Here is a 16,266-nt window from a genome sequence, read left to right as displayed (position 1 = left end):
AACTTGGAATATTACTGTTTCTTCAAGCTACAGTGATCTTAGAGTTAGTATATATATATATATATATATATATATATATATATATATATATATATATATATATATATATATATAAGTTGTGGGAGTGTGGGGGTGCAGCTGCCCAATCAGATGGTGTTGGGGGCATAACCTTCTACAAAAAATTGCTTTTAATGTGCAATAGTGAGTTTTAAACTGCATTGTTATTTTACTAGGACTGCTTAGTACATTTTGCAAAAGCAGTAGTTATGGACTTAACCCAGAGTACTCAAATTACCAGAATGGTCTTGACTTGTTTTCTAGCCTATTAACTTCTATTTTCAAAGTTCATTTTCTGGCATTCAGCTGCAGGTGCTATTTTGCCTCTGTCACCGTTGCTGTATTTGTTGTGCATGTGTGTGTGTGTGTGTGTGTCTGTGTGTGTGTGTGTGTGTGTGTGTGTGTGTGTGTGTGTGTGTGTGTGTGTGTGTGTGTGTGTGTGTGTGAGTGTGTAAAAGTCCTTTAAACATGGTGCTTTTTAAATGTTTCTTATATGTCATCTGGACATTAACTTACAAAGAAAAATAATTACGTTAGGTACAATCAAAGAATTACAAATGTCATTTTTCTACCTTCCCTCCCACCAAAAAAATAACAAAGCCAAAAAGGCAGTCCGTGAAGTTGAATGACTGGGCAATTTAAATGCCAGAATCTGTTGTTTGCTTTGGTGTTTTTGACAAAAAAAAAAAAAAAAAAGAAAAAACAAACAAAAAATATATATATTTATATATACATACACAAATTCTTTTTACAAATGTCTTACATGAAAAGAGGAAAATTACTCTTTTGTTACTATAAATGTTCTGTAAAATATTTTTTTCTGGTAGTTGTGGGGATTTTATTTAGAGATGCTGTGGTGTTTTGTTAGCTTCAGTGTTCGACTTCTGCTGTTTCTCTTGTGCCGTCTGTGATTGTAGGTGGCAGCTGTGAAAGGAAAGAAACAGGTATTTAAGAAATATGTAAAGAACATTAAATTATTAGTGTCTTTCCACTATCACTTCAAGAACTTTCTGCCTGTGTTATTGTATCTCATCAGTAACTCATAAATGCAGAAAATGTAGCATATACTATTACAGCTGTATTGATGTTAAACCCAAACTTTGTTATATTGTGTGTGTGTGTGTGTGTGTGTGTGTGTGTGTGTGTGTGTGTGTGTGTGTGTGTGTGTGTGTGTGTGTGTATACATAGGAAGGTCTTCATGGTTCTGTAAAAATGTATAGATTCCATTCACAAAAATATGATCTAATTTTTTCATTCAATTATCCTATAAATGAATAAAAGATACAAGTTCTAGTAGCAGACACATTTTGTTAACTAAAACAGTATATGACATGTTCCTTTGCACTACATCTTTGCAGTCAATCGATAATGACAATAAGGAGAAGAGAAAGCTCACATTCCCTTCCTTCCAAATAACAGACTTGTGCTCATTAGGAGCAATCCTTCTACCGAAATCAGAAATAATTATCCTTTTAGCAAATAACTCTGCCTGAAGAAAATCTGTCATCAGTACATATTAGAGAAATGCATATATTCTTCTGAAAATAAAATGTGTTTGTCTTCGTCTGGTGCTACTACTCTTCCTGGCCCTAGTATCAAAGTTCTTGTTGTTCATCATAGCCGGTCTGATTTTTAATATAATTTTTATATCTGTAGTAGTAATTCCTTTTACAGCTATAAATAAAAATTGTACTTTTTCACATTAGGTGGTCAATATATGAGCAGAAATGCATCTATGATTCCATTTGTACAATGTAAAACCAATGCATAGTAACTATGCCACCATTCCAAACATGTTTCCTTATAAGATAACATATCACAGATGTGTAAGGCACTTGCCTTCAACTCATGCCTCACAGAAGAAGTTGAGTGATGGTATTGTATGATACATTGTACCCCATTTTATGTTATCCCTCGACAACAACATGGCTATAAGTAGCTAAACTCATTCATTAGCTATACGGGCCTTCTATGTATGAACATGGTTTAACAGTAATAATGAATTGTGGGTTGTATTGAGGTTAAATCTTATATGGCCACAGAGCTAACATGAATGATCAAATCTCCAAAGGCTAGAAAAAATGTTAGCAAAATCTATTACCCTGTCAGTACTCAAAGTTTAATTCTGGCCATAGCACTCAATAGAGAACAATGCTGGCTGCTTTCCAGAATTGAAATGGAGAGTAAAACTTATAACCATTCCATTTTTGTTTTTAAATACATGAAACCTTTCAGCCTGTCTAATATCCAGTGGAAGAGAACTCGTCTTGCATCTCAAGGCAGGAAAGATGAGTTAACTATTTTATAACAGTTGACTTTTAGACCAGTATTCCATATACACCTTTTATGCTTTAAAAACTTATAGACAAACTTCATTTTTCAAATATTTAAATACCCAGAATAGATCTTCCCTTACTTATTTGTAATAAATCAAAAATAAATCAAGCCTCTCAAGTATATATTCCTATGATAAATCTGAGTGTCCTCATATCTTTTTCTCAAAGAACTTCTGCACCTTTTCCAATCTATCAATATATTGTCTAGAGAAAACACAAACACCAAAACCATATTTTATTAATTGCGTAATAAATGAATTGAGAATAGAGAGTGTAACTGCTTCATCCCCTGAGCTGACAGTTCGCAGAAATGTTCTAGTCATAACATCTGCATTTTTCAAGATTTTATTAATTGCCCTTCTAAACTAAAGTTAATATCAGCACTAATATCCAAATCTTCAGGTATTAGTTCTCCAAATATAGTACTATTAATAACAGAACTATACACTTTGTCTTATTAAAACACATGTTGTGTACTCGTATCCATTGAAACAATCAATCCAAATATTGTCAAACTTCATTTTGATCCCTGGTGGATGCTATTTTGGCATCGACACATTTTTCAACCCAGCATTTATTTGTTACTGGAAAAAAAGACATAATCATGTAAAATAAATAAGAGCTCAAAATTTTAAATTTTAAATTCTTTAGTCTTATAACCTTGAATATAAACTTACACTTAAAACAAATGAATACATGAATCAAATTTCATAGCTAAGTCTACAGTAAGTAAATTACTTTCACTGCTAGATGATTATCCCAGGACTCAACTACATCAGGAAAAATAAATTATGAAATATGAGGTTATTGATCTTTCTGAAGAAAACCCATTCTGGTGAATAACACATTACTGAATACTGCATTATTTGCATTTACCAATAAGACTAATATGACTTATAGCCCTAAAACTTTCTGTATTAATAATTACCCTAACCTTACAAATTGGAAGAATGTAAGTGCATTTCCATTAGGAGGAAACTTCACCCAAATTCATTGTTTGATAATAATATTTCCCTAATACAGCCCTTAAAAAAAGAATACAAAGACCCCACTTATCTAATCTAGGCCTACCACAGTATCCAACTTGAAATTAGCAAGAGTCTTCTCCACCATATAATCTGATATAACAGGATAATACCCCTCCATTATTAAGTTTTCATGACTTATTTTTTCTGTATACTAATAGGTTCATAGGTAGTTACTAGGCTATTGGACCAAGGGCCTATGTAAGCCTAGCCAACAAGGTTCCCTGGCTTACGCCACCCAAGAAAGTTATTTTCCTGTGCCCCTGTTGAGCAGAGTCACAGAAGTGATCCCCGGGGTGTATTTCCTATTTCCCATCCATTCATCAAGATTTTTCTGGAAGAGTGCTAATGAGGAACGTTGCTTGACATAGATGGGTAGCTTGTTCCAGAGTATGGAAAGTCTCTGGAACAGGACTCTATCACTCTAGCATGTCCTGTTTATTGTGGTGACAAGGTTTAGATCCCTAGATCATGTAGCTCAGAGGAATTGGGATTTCTTTAGGTGTAGCATGTCCAACAGCTCTGGATTTGACATAGCTTTATATGTTAGGCAGACATTACCTCGGATTAGGCGATATGCTACGGAGTAAAGCTGGAGTTTTTTGACTGAGACGGTCAGTGTAGAGCATCTGTTTGAGGCCAGTAATCCTCCTTGTCAGGTACTTCTGTGGCCTTTCCAGCTTCTGCAAATGTCTTGTGAGGTACATGTCAAGTAGAGGGGAACAATGACCTCTTTTTTCCTGTAGGAGAACCCTTTTGTGATGAGGTGTGCCACGTAGAAGGATTTCCTGACTACTGTGGTGATGTGATTATCAAAGGAGAGACTACTGTCCACCTGGGTCCCAAGGTCTTTTGTCCCACATTCAGTGTTAGGTAGACTGCTACCTATGTTGTAGTTCATGGGTACAGAGTTTTTACCAAAGGGGATGACAATGCACTTTTTGGCTTTGAGCTTGAGGCCATGGCTCTGACACCAGGCATCTATCTCAGTGAGACCCTTCTGTAGGATGTCCACATCATTTGGGGACTCGACCATGGCTCCTAGTCTGCAGTTATCTGCGAACCTTCATTAGCCAAAGGCCTTCTGTGTTAGCCTGTACTTCAGAGAAGTAGATACCAAACAGGAGAGGTCCCAGGACTGAACCCTGTGGTACTCTACTTGTTATTGGTTTGAAGTCAGATTTGGAGTCTGCAAGTTTTTCAGTGTGGGTTCTGTCAATGAGCCAGTTGGTAACCCATCTTGTGACGTAGGGATTTATACCTAGTTTAGTGAGTTTAGCTATAATTCCAGAAAGGCGGATGGTATCAAAAGCCTTGGCGAGGTCAAGATAGGCTGTGTGAGACCAGGAGCGGCCTTAGGTCAACTGTTGCCCTAGGCAAAAGGGCTCCATGGCGCCCCCCCCTCCCACACCACCTGGTGCCCCCATTCTGTCTACCTACACCAAATAAATACTGGAAAAGTGCCCCTGCTAGAGCGGCACCCTAGGCAGCTGCCTAGTTGGCCTATGCCTAAGGCCGGCTATGTGTGAGCCACCTTACCCTCATCTATGACTTTGGTGACTGCCTCAAAGAAGTCGATCAGGTTTAGGAGGCATGATCTGCCTTTCACAAACCCGAACTGGGTGAGGTCCTGAGTTTGGTGGTTAGCCCCAGCTTGACTCTCATAATAATCAGCAAAGCATTCAATCAATACTTTAGGGTCAGATATAAGCTTTGCATCCTGAGACATCTAAATGTTTAAGTTACTAACTTTATTACATTGTCTAACATTTTTCAGATAAACCATTCCTTCCCAGATTTAGCTCATGTCTATACCTGATCTTCCTAAGCAACTTCCAATCCTTCAATGCAGCTTCTTTATATGTAATCCTGTTTTGCTCATATACACACCAATAACCTCTCCAAATGCATCCTTTTTCCTTATATACCCTCTAACTTCTAAATCTAAGCAAGTTGGATTTGCATATTTTGAAGATAGTGACTTATTTTCTTCAGGGAAATGTCACTCCATAGTACAATGCATTGTACCATAATATCATGTCCATGTCCCATTTTGAGACGTCATCAAAATCTGCTTTCCATTTCCAAGATCTCAGACAAATTTGGAGTGCTGGATAATCAATTTTATTAAAATTCCTCCCATAACAGTGCAACGTTTTGTTTCATTACTATTCCAACTAAGATAATATTTAACTACTGCATGGTCTGAGAATCCATTGGGTTCCTTTGCAATAACTTTACAAATATCAACTTCCATTGAAGACAGTATGACATCTAGTAAATTATTACCACTTGTTGTCTGATAATCATGCTGAATAGCCCCTAATTCTTAAAAAAAATACACATATACAAGAGTTATTGCTACTACTCCATGGCATAGCTTTCCATTCAATTTCTTGCAAACTCAAATCTCCTCCTAGAAAAAAATTACTCCTGCAGCAAAACCCTTAAGCTTTTTGAGCCAAATGTTGTTCTTTCTTTTAAAAGATAGAGAGCTATAAAACCCTACTACATTTTTTTTGTTCTTATCCCAAATGTCCACAATTATAATAAGCTGGGGGCTTAATAATCCAGCAACATATATCAATAACCCACTTCCTTTAGATACTTTCCTAAAATTATGACCCCCCCCAAAAAAATGTCCGGTGCAGGAAGGATATCAACTATGTTTCTGTTATTATTCCAAAATCCACTTTATCTTGTGTAAATATCATCAACTAATCATATTTATTCAGACTTCTAGCACCTGCCAACATAATAGTCAACCTACCCTTCTTTTTACCTTCATTTCTCCTCATAGGACACTCAGTTCTACATCAAATATCCTTTATCATCTTCTTAAGCTTCTTGCTCAAAATTTTATTGATTATATGATTAAGATGTAATCTGTTCATTGCAAATTCCTCATGGCTATCCACCACATATGCCCATGAGCACATATATTATTTTTTTCCAAACATATGCCTTCTAATACAGTTATTTAAGTAACTAGCTTTAGCTTAATATTTATTCCCATATTCTTCTGCAGAAAAAGTATCCATGAAGAAGATCTTAACTTCCAACCTAGAGCAAAGCTCAATAAACTTTGTTACCTGCTTTAAAACCTTTTCAAGGTTGCCATTACTATTCCCAGCATCATTATTTCTATTATAAACAGCCACTGCTGAATAAAGACATTTATCTTTAACCAGCCTCAAAATGTCTTTCTTTTTATCCCTCATCCTGGTTCCACATAGTATCAAAAACACTAACCATTATTTATCAACTTGTGGTTGATAATTTTTCTTGCCTTTCAGCACTGGATCACCTTTTATCAAGACAGTTCCTTCCCTCTGCTCACAATCCTCTGTATCAAGATTATACTCGTCATTCACTAAGTACTGCCTCTTTCACCTCACCAATTAGATTTTCAACATTAAGATTCCTACCACTGTAGTTAATGTTCCCTTTACAGTCTCTCAAGACAGCTTTGCTAGTTCTTCATCCTCTTAATTATTAACTAAACATTCCTTTACAGATTTTCCTTATCATGAACTGTTAACTCCACAGCACTCCTTTCTTTTTGTCTTAAGTGCAAGATCATTTTTCCTGTTCTTCTCAGACAGAATAAAGTTATCTTCCTCACGTCAATCATTTTCTTGTTGTTTACTCCTCTTAACATTTAAATTACAACTCATATCCCTACTTGTCCCTAGATCATCTGATACAATCTCATCAATGTCGTTTACTGAACACAAATCATACCAATTCTTTATCAAAGTCTGTTTGGTTTTTACAGTTCATGTGACTCCCCTGAACAATGATTTCATCATACCAATTTAGTAAATATTTGCACCTCTTAAATTTGTTCATTGTCATATACAAAACCTGTACTCTCCAAATACGTGCTGCTTACAATACATTTCTTAAGCCAGCTCCTGTCCAGCAGATCATGAAAATAAATTTGTCAAATGGCTGCATTTTGTTCTATAAAATAATAAAATCTTTATAATTGCTACCCTTTTGTTGCTGCCTGTTACTGCTTGTCTTTGTAGCTTAGTGGTGATACAACATCTCATGGCTGCTGATTTTATTGGGAACTCCCTAGTAAGCCTTGCTTTAAAGGATTTAGGGAGCTTGTCGCTAATTCCCTTTCCTCCCACTTGTTCTAACAGTCTCCAGAAGAAATAGATCTGCAGGGGCTCACAACAGATATGTTCCTTTGAGTCCCTAATTGATCTAAGAAGACACAGACATGCCTTTCTTTTCAGTATATAAAAAAGCATGTTGAAGTAAATAAAATATAAAATTTAGCTAATAAAACAACACTTGGGTTCTTTGCCTCTCACTTCACAGCAACAGAGAATAAGGAAGTGAATAGTCCTTCCAAGCCTCACAGCCATTCACTAGTATGCCCTTACTTAAAAAGTTTAGGGAATGTGCAACTATTTTCCCTCCTCTCACTTGCCTCAAAGTCTCCAACATAACTCTGCAGGGATTTGGGAATGATACCTGAGTCTCTATGTCAAGACATACGACACATACTCCCTTTTCAGTGAATGTAAAGCAGGTTAAAATAAATAAAATGTAAAATCTAGTTGTTTAAAAACAGCTCTTGGGTTTATTGCTTCTTAATACACAGCCGCAGGGAATAAAAAAACAGCAGTCCTTCCAAGCTTCAGGCGTCATTGTTATTGTTATCCCATCAATATGTTACTTTGCAAGCATTTTCTACTTGTTTTGCTTTTTGTCCGCTGTTAAAACTTGTGATAAGCAAACCTGGTGTATGTCTGCATATATTGTGAATACATACCGCAGACATTGTCACTTAGAAACTATTGCACAGTAGGGCCATTTTAAGAGTGCATGTATTAGTAATGCGTTGAATTTAAAGGTTTTTGGCAGTGTGAGATGACAGAAGTATTAACAACATTTATGTTGTCACCATTTTCTACAGAATTTAAGTTAGCTGTTTGATTAAAATGCTGTGAAATCCTGATGTTTCTGATGTTTGATTAAAATGCTGTGAAATCCTGATGTTTCAGACTCTGCCATCGTAAGTAACTGGACAACCACTGAAGCACACTATGACAAGCCAAGAAATACTTTTCACAGCCACTATATAGAGATACTTATCAACATTTCACTGCATGGTGCAGTTTCCTTGTGAGTTGAATAGACATCTGTTTTATATTCCATCCATCACTGAGACTTGAGACTTGCATGGCTTAATCTTTGAGACAAGAATATACCACTGATAAGATCAACCAGATAGTGTTATGCTTACTTATGTTTATTTAGCAGTATGCATTGGGATATACATTTGAAAGTGAAAGCAGTTTGGTAATCTAGGGGTTTGCTGTTTCATAGATTCATAGACATTCCACCATTATTGAGTCGTATGGCCATTTACACTTTGCCAGTACCCTTCCACAGTTCACAATTATTTTCTCCAGTAGGGCTGTGCCAGTCAATTTTGGAGTAAAAGTGTGAATACCCATCCACTCATCTAGGTTGTATGTAAAAGAAGATAGTGAGTTGCACTGGTTAACTTGCAGTGGTTGATTCCAAAGGTTTGTGAGGTGATAAGTTATAAACGTGTCTCTCCATCATGGTTTATCTATTTGTTGGTGAAGATTTAGGTCCCTGGTTCTAGTATTGTTAGAGCCATTTGACTTATGGAGACATAGGAAGTCCAGAATGACTGTCTCTTTAATATTATTATAAGCAAGATAGAGATCTCTCCTCACAGGTTTATAAGACACTTAAAGGGATACACATTCCAGCCTCTCTTGATAGCTCAGAGATTTTAGACCTGTGATCTTTTTAGTTAGGAACATATAAGGTCTTTCTAATTATTTGACATGTTTAGTGAATTGTACTCCATAAGTGGTCTGATCAATGCTAAGTATAAGAGAGTGATTACCTCTTTAGATTTTGATATTTGTTTGGTAGTTAGATGTGCTAAATTAAAGAATTTCCTGACAAGTGTTGTCACATGATCATCAACAGAAAACAAATTATTAACTCATTTCCCATGGTCCTTGACTACATGTTTATTTGGTAACAGTGTGCTGTCTAAACAGTATTCTGGGGATCACTGAGTAATGACAGTACACGTTTTAGCATTTAGCTTGATCCCATTTTTAATAAACAGAGAGTTTACTGGGGAAACTTCATTCTGGAGAGTTTTGGTATTAGAGGGTGGCTTAACATCAGTCCTCATTTTCCAGTCATCTGAGAACTTTGTTAGTCATGCTCTTCTCTTCACATTATTAGAGACTTCATCAGAATCAAATTTTAACATCACTTCAGTCATGTTTAAATAAACATCACTCAATCACATGATCTAGGCAGCAATGGTGTCCTCCAATCCTTTGAAGAATCTACTATTGGAATGGTATTCTTGTGAAGGTGGTTGACATCCTGTTCTCTGTTTTTATAGCTTGTGCATGATGCCAGATTGGTGAATGGCATCTAATGCCTTGACCAGGTCAAGATATGCTGTGTGTATTGCATAGCCACCATCCATAGTCTCTTTAACCCTTTCAAAGAAGCTTATAAGAATCAACAGACAGGATTTCCCAAAGCCAAACTGTTGCAGGTCAGGATAATAGGTGTCTTGGTATCATAATCCATGAAGTAAGTTATAATACATTTCATGGCTTTGCAGATATGGTTTTTAAGACTGATAAGTCTGTAATGACCTGGGTCGGTTGTAACACCACCCTTATGGGGAGCATCATCACTGCATAAGGGATGAAAACTGATAGCTAAACTAAGGTTAAACACTTTAAGTACAGAAAATTATATGCATAATGCTTGCAACGGAAAACATGTCAATATGTTTTTTCATTTATATAAATGTATGATTGCCTATGTCATAAGTGATAATTCAATAAAGATGTTTTTTTTTTTGTTAAAAAAAAGTTTCAGGTATGGGTCTGCAAGGGCATGTTTAAAGCTATTAATTAACTAGCCTTGTATATTGTCAGGTCCCATGGAGGAAGTATTCGGGAACCAGGCGATCTATCCACAGCTGTTTCTTTGACTACTGATAGATCAAAGGAAAAGTGCCAAGACAACTATCAGTGGCAGTGGAGTTCTGCCTTTTCTCTACTGTTATGCAGTCCCAGACTAGGTATATATAGTTCTGGGAGCAAAAAATCAATCAATCAAACAAACAAAGAATACCTTGGAGTTCACCAAAAGTAGTTTTGTCACAACTTTTTATCAGATACATGTTTGGGAGTTTAAAGGAGAAGTTTAGAAGTTTGTGGTCTGACTTCATGGAGGAAGGAGATAGCAGAAGATAAGTGCAAGAAGTGGCCTTATTTGTAATGATCAGGTCCTTAAAACGGTGTCTTCTAGTAGGTTTGTTTACTATCTGCTCATGGTAGTTTTTGTCCAAAAACTTTTGGGCATATCCTGTATTACAGGTGTAGTTGGCCCTGTTTATGAAAGGCAGATAATGTCACACAAAATAATGGACTTGTTACTACTAGGCAAATCATTTAAGACACTGAGGAATCTTGTGTAGTCACTGGAAGACAAAGAAAGTGTTATGTAACAAATTATTGATTGATAGTTAATCTTATCTAGAATTATTTGTACTTCATTGAGTTTAGGTTGTGGGTCCCTACATATCTGCCTGGAGATAATATGTTCATTGACAAGTATGGAGAGACCATCACAGTTGACATTATGTCTGAAGACACAAAGTGCAAAACCCAGCTACAGAAGGAGTGTTCTCTTCACATTTAAATCAAATCTCAATAACTACGCAGACAGTTTTCCAAATGCAGGAGTGCCCCAAGATCAGGCAATTTATTGTTTAGACTTCTGGCATTGAGATGAGCAGTCTTAATGTAATCTGAGTTTGGATTGCTATGTTAGATCATAGTTAATCTACATATCTGATCTGACAGTTGGATACCAAGGCACTTATTAGATCCTATCTGGCCATCTGCTAGTACTCCTAGCCTCAAGCTCCTTCTCCCATAACTTTTCCACTGTGCCCTCACTAACCTCAGATGAGATCTATATCATATTATCAAAACCACAAAAGGTCAAATGCCTCTTAATCGACCCGCATTTGTCGAACGTGAATCAGTTGAATGATCTCTATCGCAGAAATCTTTCCCACAGTAAGTAACACATTGGCCAACCTACCAACTGCAATAAAAACAGCAAAATGTAAAACCCAGCATGGTGTGGGGCTGCACCCCCCCACACCACCCAAAGTGGGGGGGTTGCTCCCCCCTCCTGTAACTAAATATACCATCTCTGAGATCACACTACTGTGGGGAAAAGGGCAAATTCCCAATTATGGCGCACTGGTTACTTACCAAGGGAAAAAGTTCATGGAAACGATTGTTTGATGGATTCAGAATTCGACAAATAGTTGTTGATAAAGAGGTATTCAACCTTTTGTGGTTTTGACAATCCATTATAGACCCCCTCAGGGTTGTTGTTTGTATCCATATTAAAGAATTAACTGATAGACTAATTAAGTTCTTCTTCAATTTCTAACTAGTTTTCTAGTTAATCTCAGCTTTCAGTTTCAGATTACTTACATAGAGCCAGCCTGATGTCTTCTGTTGTTACTTTAAAAAAATGAGTGTGTGTGTGTGTGTGTGCATGTGCACGTGTGCATGTATGTATGTGTATATATATATATATATATATATATATATATATATATATATATATATATATATATATATATATATATATCTGTGTGTGTATAAAACAATGCATAGACTTTTTTTGTTTCTGTTTGGAATATAGTTAGTTATCTATATTCTAACTATCACTGGTATTCCAGCTCTGTTTCAGTGGTGACATTCTTGCACTATTACTGTATAGAAATGTTTTTAGAAATGTACTAAATCCAGAAATAACATTTCAGCACTGAAGACCCATGATTTATTTGTGATGTGCCTGAGCCCAGAGTGCCCTGGCATAGCCTACAATATTTATAAAGGTTTTAGGCCCTGATGCATTGCAGACAACAATAACAACTTAATTTTTAAAGGGTCTTCTCCCTACAGTTTAACTTCCACTTGGGGCAAGCCATATAAGAAGAGGGAAAAGGAGAAAGACAGAGAGTCCAGACAGATGATGCCTGATGACCCCAGATCATCCTAGGATCCAAACATTTTGAGACAGAAGTAAGTCCAGTCCCCTCCTGTACCAACATCCCCAAACAGATCTTCTTGACAGTTTCTGAGACTAGTACTATTAGGGGCAAGCCACCAGTCAAAACAGTCAAAAAACTCTCCTAGAAGATGGAACTTTCCCATTTTCTTTCCTCCATGTCATCCCCTGCTTCTACTTCAAAGTTGGTCAGGTCATTCCACAGGGCTACAGAGACAACCTGGGAGTTGATGATGACATTTTTGAAGGCACAGAGTTGGGTTTCAGCCCATTCCCCTATGTTTCTTAGGTTGATCAGGTAGGCTCTCAACCTCTCTTGGTTCCTTTCCTCATACCAGTATCAACACTGGTGGCTTCAGAAAAGGATAACCTCCTGCAGCCTGTCTGTTCAGTAACCATGGCTACCAGCACCTTGGTTCCAGGTTCCATGTTTCCATTGCACTCAGTGCTGATACCTTTGATGCTGAAAAGATCTTGATGCTAATTGCTCAACACCATGTCTTCATTATTGTCCTCAGCCTCAACCGACTTGGTCCACTTCTCAGTGTTGGAACCCTCAAGCATTGAGCCATTAGCACTTATCTTCATCTGGGTCATCTGAGTCCTTGAGGTTGGGCTTCCATCTTCAGGGGTGGAGATGAGCCAGCCATCTTAAGTATGGAAACACCCAGAATCCCTGCAGTCTCAAGTGAGCTGCTTCTATTGTCATGCATCTGGTAAGCACCTTAGTGGCTGTGGTGAGAACAAAGAGCAGAATTTTGAACTGGTAGTGACTGGCTCCCAGCCAGAAGCATAAGAACCTTCTGCATCACCTGTTCATCTTTATATGATAGTATGCATCCTGAAGATCTATTGAGCACATCCAAATGTCTTTTTCCAAAAATGGAAGAATGGACTGAACCGTGACCATCTGGAACCTGGTCTTTCGAATGGATTTGTTTAAGACACTGAGATCCAGAACTGTTCTCCAGTCCCCTATTTTCTTTGGCACTAATAAGAACCTTGAGTAAGTTTTAGATTCTATCTGGCCTGGAGGGATCTTTGGATGACTCTTTTCCTTATCAATGTTTGAATTTGAATTGCTGCTTGTTCCCTCTAACTGGGTGGAACATCAGGGAATTTTCTTGAATTGGGGGGATAAAGGGAAAATGGTATTATATAACCTCTGAAAATGATCCTCTGCACCCAAGTATCTTTTGTTATTTCTAGAGTGGCTCTCCAGTGCAGGGACAAATGACCCCCGATTGCCTCCAGAGAAGGAAAATTGTCCTCCTTTCAGGACTGTTGAAAAGGATTACCAAAGAAAGAAAGAATCTCAGAAACTTTGGTTTTGTGGGCCACTTCAGCTGCAAGGGCAGTGTCTACTGTTAGAGTTCCCCCTCTGCCTCTTGGGGAACCTCCTCCACGTGTGTCCTGGAAAGATCTGTGGGATTTTTTGAACCTCATTTTACTCCTGCCTTGATAATTCCTTGAAAATGATCTTTGAGGGGTGGAAAAACATATGCCCATGGCAGAAAGAGTCTTTCCATCCGTCTCACACCTGGACAAAGTATCTTTAACCTTGGGGCCAAAAAGAGACATTCCACCAAAAGGAGAGTTGATGAACAAAGACTTAATGGGCTCCACAAAATCACATAAGCACATCCAGGTGTGTCCCCTTATGGCAATTCTTGAACCTGATACTTTTGTCATCCCTTCGGCTGCATGAGAAATGAGCCTCATGGACAAGTTGAATATGGACTGTAAGGTAGCCCACTAAGAGGCAACAGATTCCTGAAACTCATAAGAGATGAATCCTGAAAGGGTATATGAAAGTTCCTTAAATAGATCCCTCTGCAGTCTGGTGAAATGTGCCAAGAAATTCAAGGAGTGTAATGCAAAGGTAGTTGAAGCATAAACACATTTCTCCAACCTATCCATCACCTGAGACTCCTTGTTGGGTGGATGGATAGAGGTACTTTCCACAGCCAGTTCCTTTTTTGTTGCTGCAGCTACAACCATGTCATCAGCAAGCAAATTGTTTGACCAGAATTGTTTATCCTCCGAGGCAGTGATACTTTTATCAGGTCTCCAGGGAATGGGTTCAATGGTGTTGGGGGTCTTCTATCTTGGGGATCCTTCGCAATCATCAAAGTCTGTGCCTTCTGTGATAGATTCCTCTGGGGAATCCAAGTGCTTTCTCTTGCACTTCCTCTTGTTAGGAAACTCCTCAGATGGATGATCTGGGGAAGTATCAAAAGAATGGGGTATTCTCTTTAGGGAGTCCTGAGGTTTTGGTACTTGCTGTTCTTGTGGAAGCAACAGTTTAGACTCTAGACATACGTGTGACAGAGAAGTGTGTCCCATGATATCTCCCTCTTCATAGCCTCAAAAGCTGATCCACCTATAGAAGAGAGGGACCCCAGATCTATAAGGGTAGGTCAGGGAACCAAGGTCACCTCCAGCTATGAAGATATCCCTCTTGAAGCAGAAGCTGAAGCTGAGCTGATCCGTGCCAAAGTTCAGAGGTGCAGAGAAAGCTCCAAAAACATAGAAGTTAACACTAGACCCTTGGAACTGACAGGACACATATGGCCCAGAGAGGTCTCTGGTTCCGACTAAACCAAAGAGCACAGAGCAATAATTGGTTCCGAAGATAAATATATCTTCGGTTGTGATCCAGATGACACTGGGCAGCTCGGAACCATAGTCTATAAGACTTCAAGTAAAGTTAGAGGAGGAAGTTGAAAAATGGAATCCTTGACCATCAAGGTAGGAACTGAGGTGGATCATGTCATAACTTGCGCCCAAAGGATTTTTCTCACCAATCTCTCCACATCATCTTTGGTTAGACTTTTAGACGAATGGGATGACATCACAGAAGGTGATTTAGCTCTCTCTAAGAATGGTGAGGGAAGTCTCTCTGGAAAGGGATCAATGGAGAGTGAATAACTTGTTCTTGGAAGAAGAATTTTTGTTGAATCTTGTAACTGTGGTGTCGGATTCAAGGATCTTGCCACCAAAGTTTGTCCCTGAGCTGTAATTTTAAGAACTGAAGAGCTAGTCAGTTCTGATAGTAGGCTTATTGTAATTCTCGGTTCTGATGAAATAGTAGGAGGTCATGTCTGTGACTTTTTTCATGTCAGTTTTGAAGAGGAAGACGGAATCTACATTTTAGTCTTTTCTGAACTCAGAGTTGATGGAGATGCTGGCACTGACAAACTTCTTTACTTCATCTTCTCAGAAACTTTGGAAGATGAAAAAGACTAGAAAAGTCAGATTTTCTTCTTGTTTTTTCTTTAGAAGAAGTGGGTCCAGGTAACACCTCACTGCGGAAGCAGACCTTTTAAGATCAATTCATTTTTCCACTCAACACACCTATATGGTGAAAGAAATGACAAATAGAGCAATCATCCTGAAGATGGAGGAGACCCAAACAGTAAACACATAAACAGCGCATGTCAGAAAAGGGTATCCGATGGCCACATCTCTGACAGTGTTTAAATCCAACCAGAGCCATTCCCATACAATATCTTATCTACACAGACACACACACACACACACACACACACACACACACACACACACACACACACACACACACACACACACATACACACTCTCTCTCACACTAAGAAAAGCTGAGGAAAATACAGTAAAGTTTTTTTTTTTTTAGGAGAGAAAAATATAGAAATGTAATAAAAATATATCAATGATGATAATAAACTACA

General features: G+C 37.9%; 1 protein-coding gene across 2 annotated transcripts in view; it reads right to left on the bottom strand.

Annotated features, from left to right (window-relative positions):
- Positions 1-461: 461 nt before the first annotated feature.
- The window catches only part of ACAN (aggrecan), a 538,406-nt gene continuing 522,601 nt past the window's right edge, over positions 462-16,266 (bottom strand). For both annotated transcript variants that reach the window (XM_044078192.1, XM_044078191.1), the window contains one exon: positions 462-981. In XM_044078192.1, coding sequence (XP_043934127.1) covers positions 896-981 — 86 coding nt within the window. In that variant the 3' untranslated portion in view covers positions 462-895. The remainder of the gene's footprint in view (positions 982-16,266) is intronic.

The sequence above is a fragment of the Protopterus annectens genome, chromosome 7.part0, assembly GCF_019279795.1.
Source record: "Protopterus annectens isolate FY-2018-M chromosome 7.part0, PAN1.0, whole genome shotgun sequence".
Taxonomy (NCBI): domain Eukaryota; kingdom Metazoa; phylum Chordata; order Ceratodontiformes; family Protopteridae; genus Protopterus; species Protopterus annectens.
The sequence above is the reverse complement of the archived record's forward strand: the minus strand, read 5'-3'. Positions and strand labels throughout refer to the sequence as shown.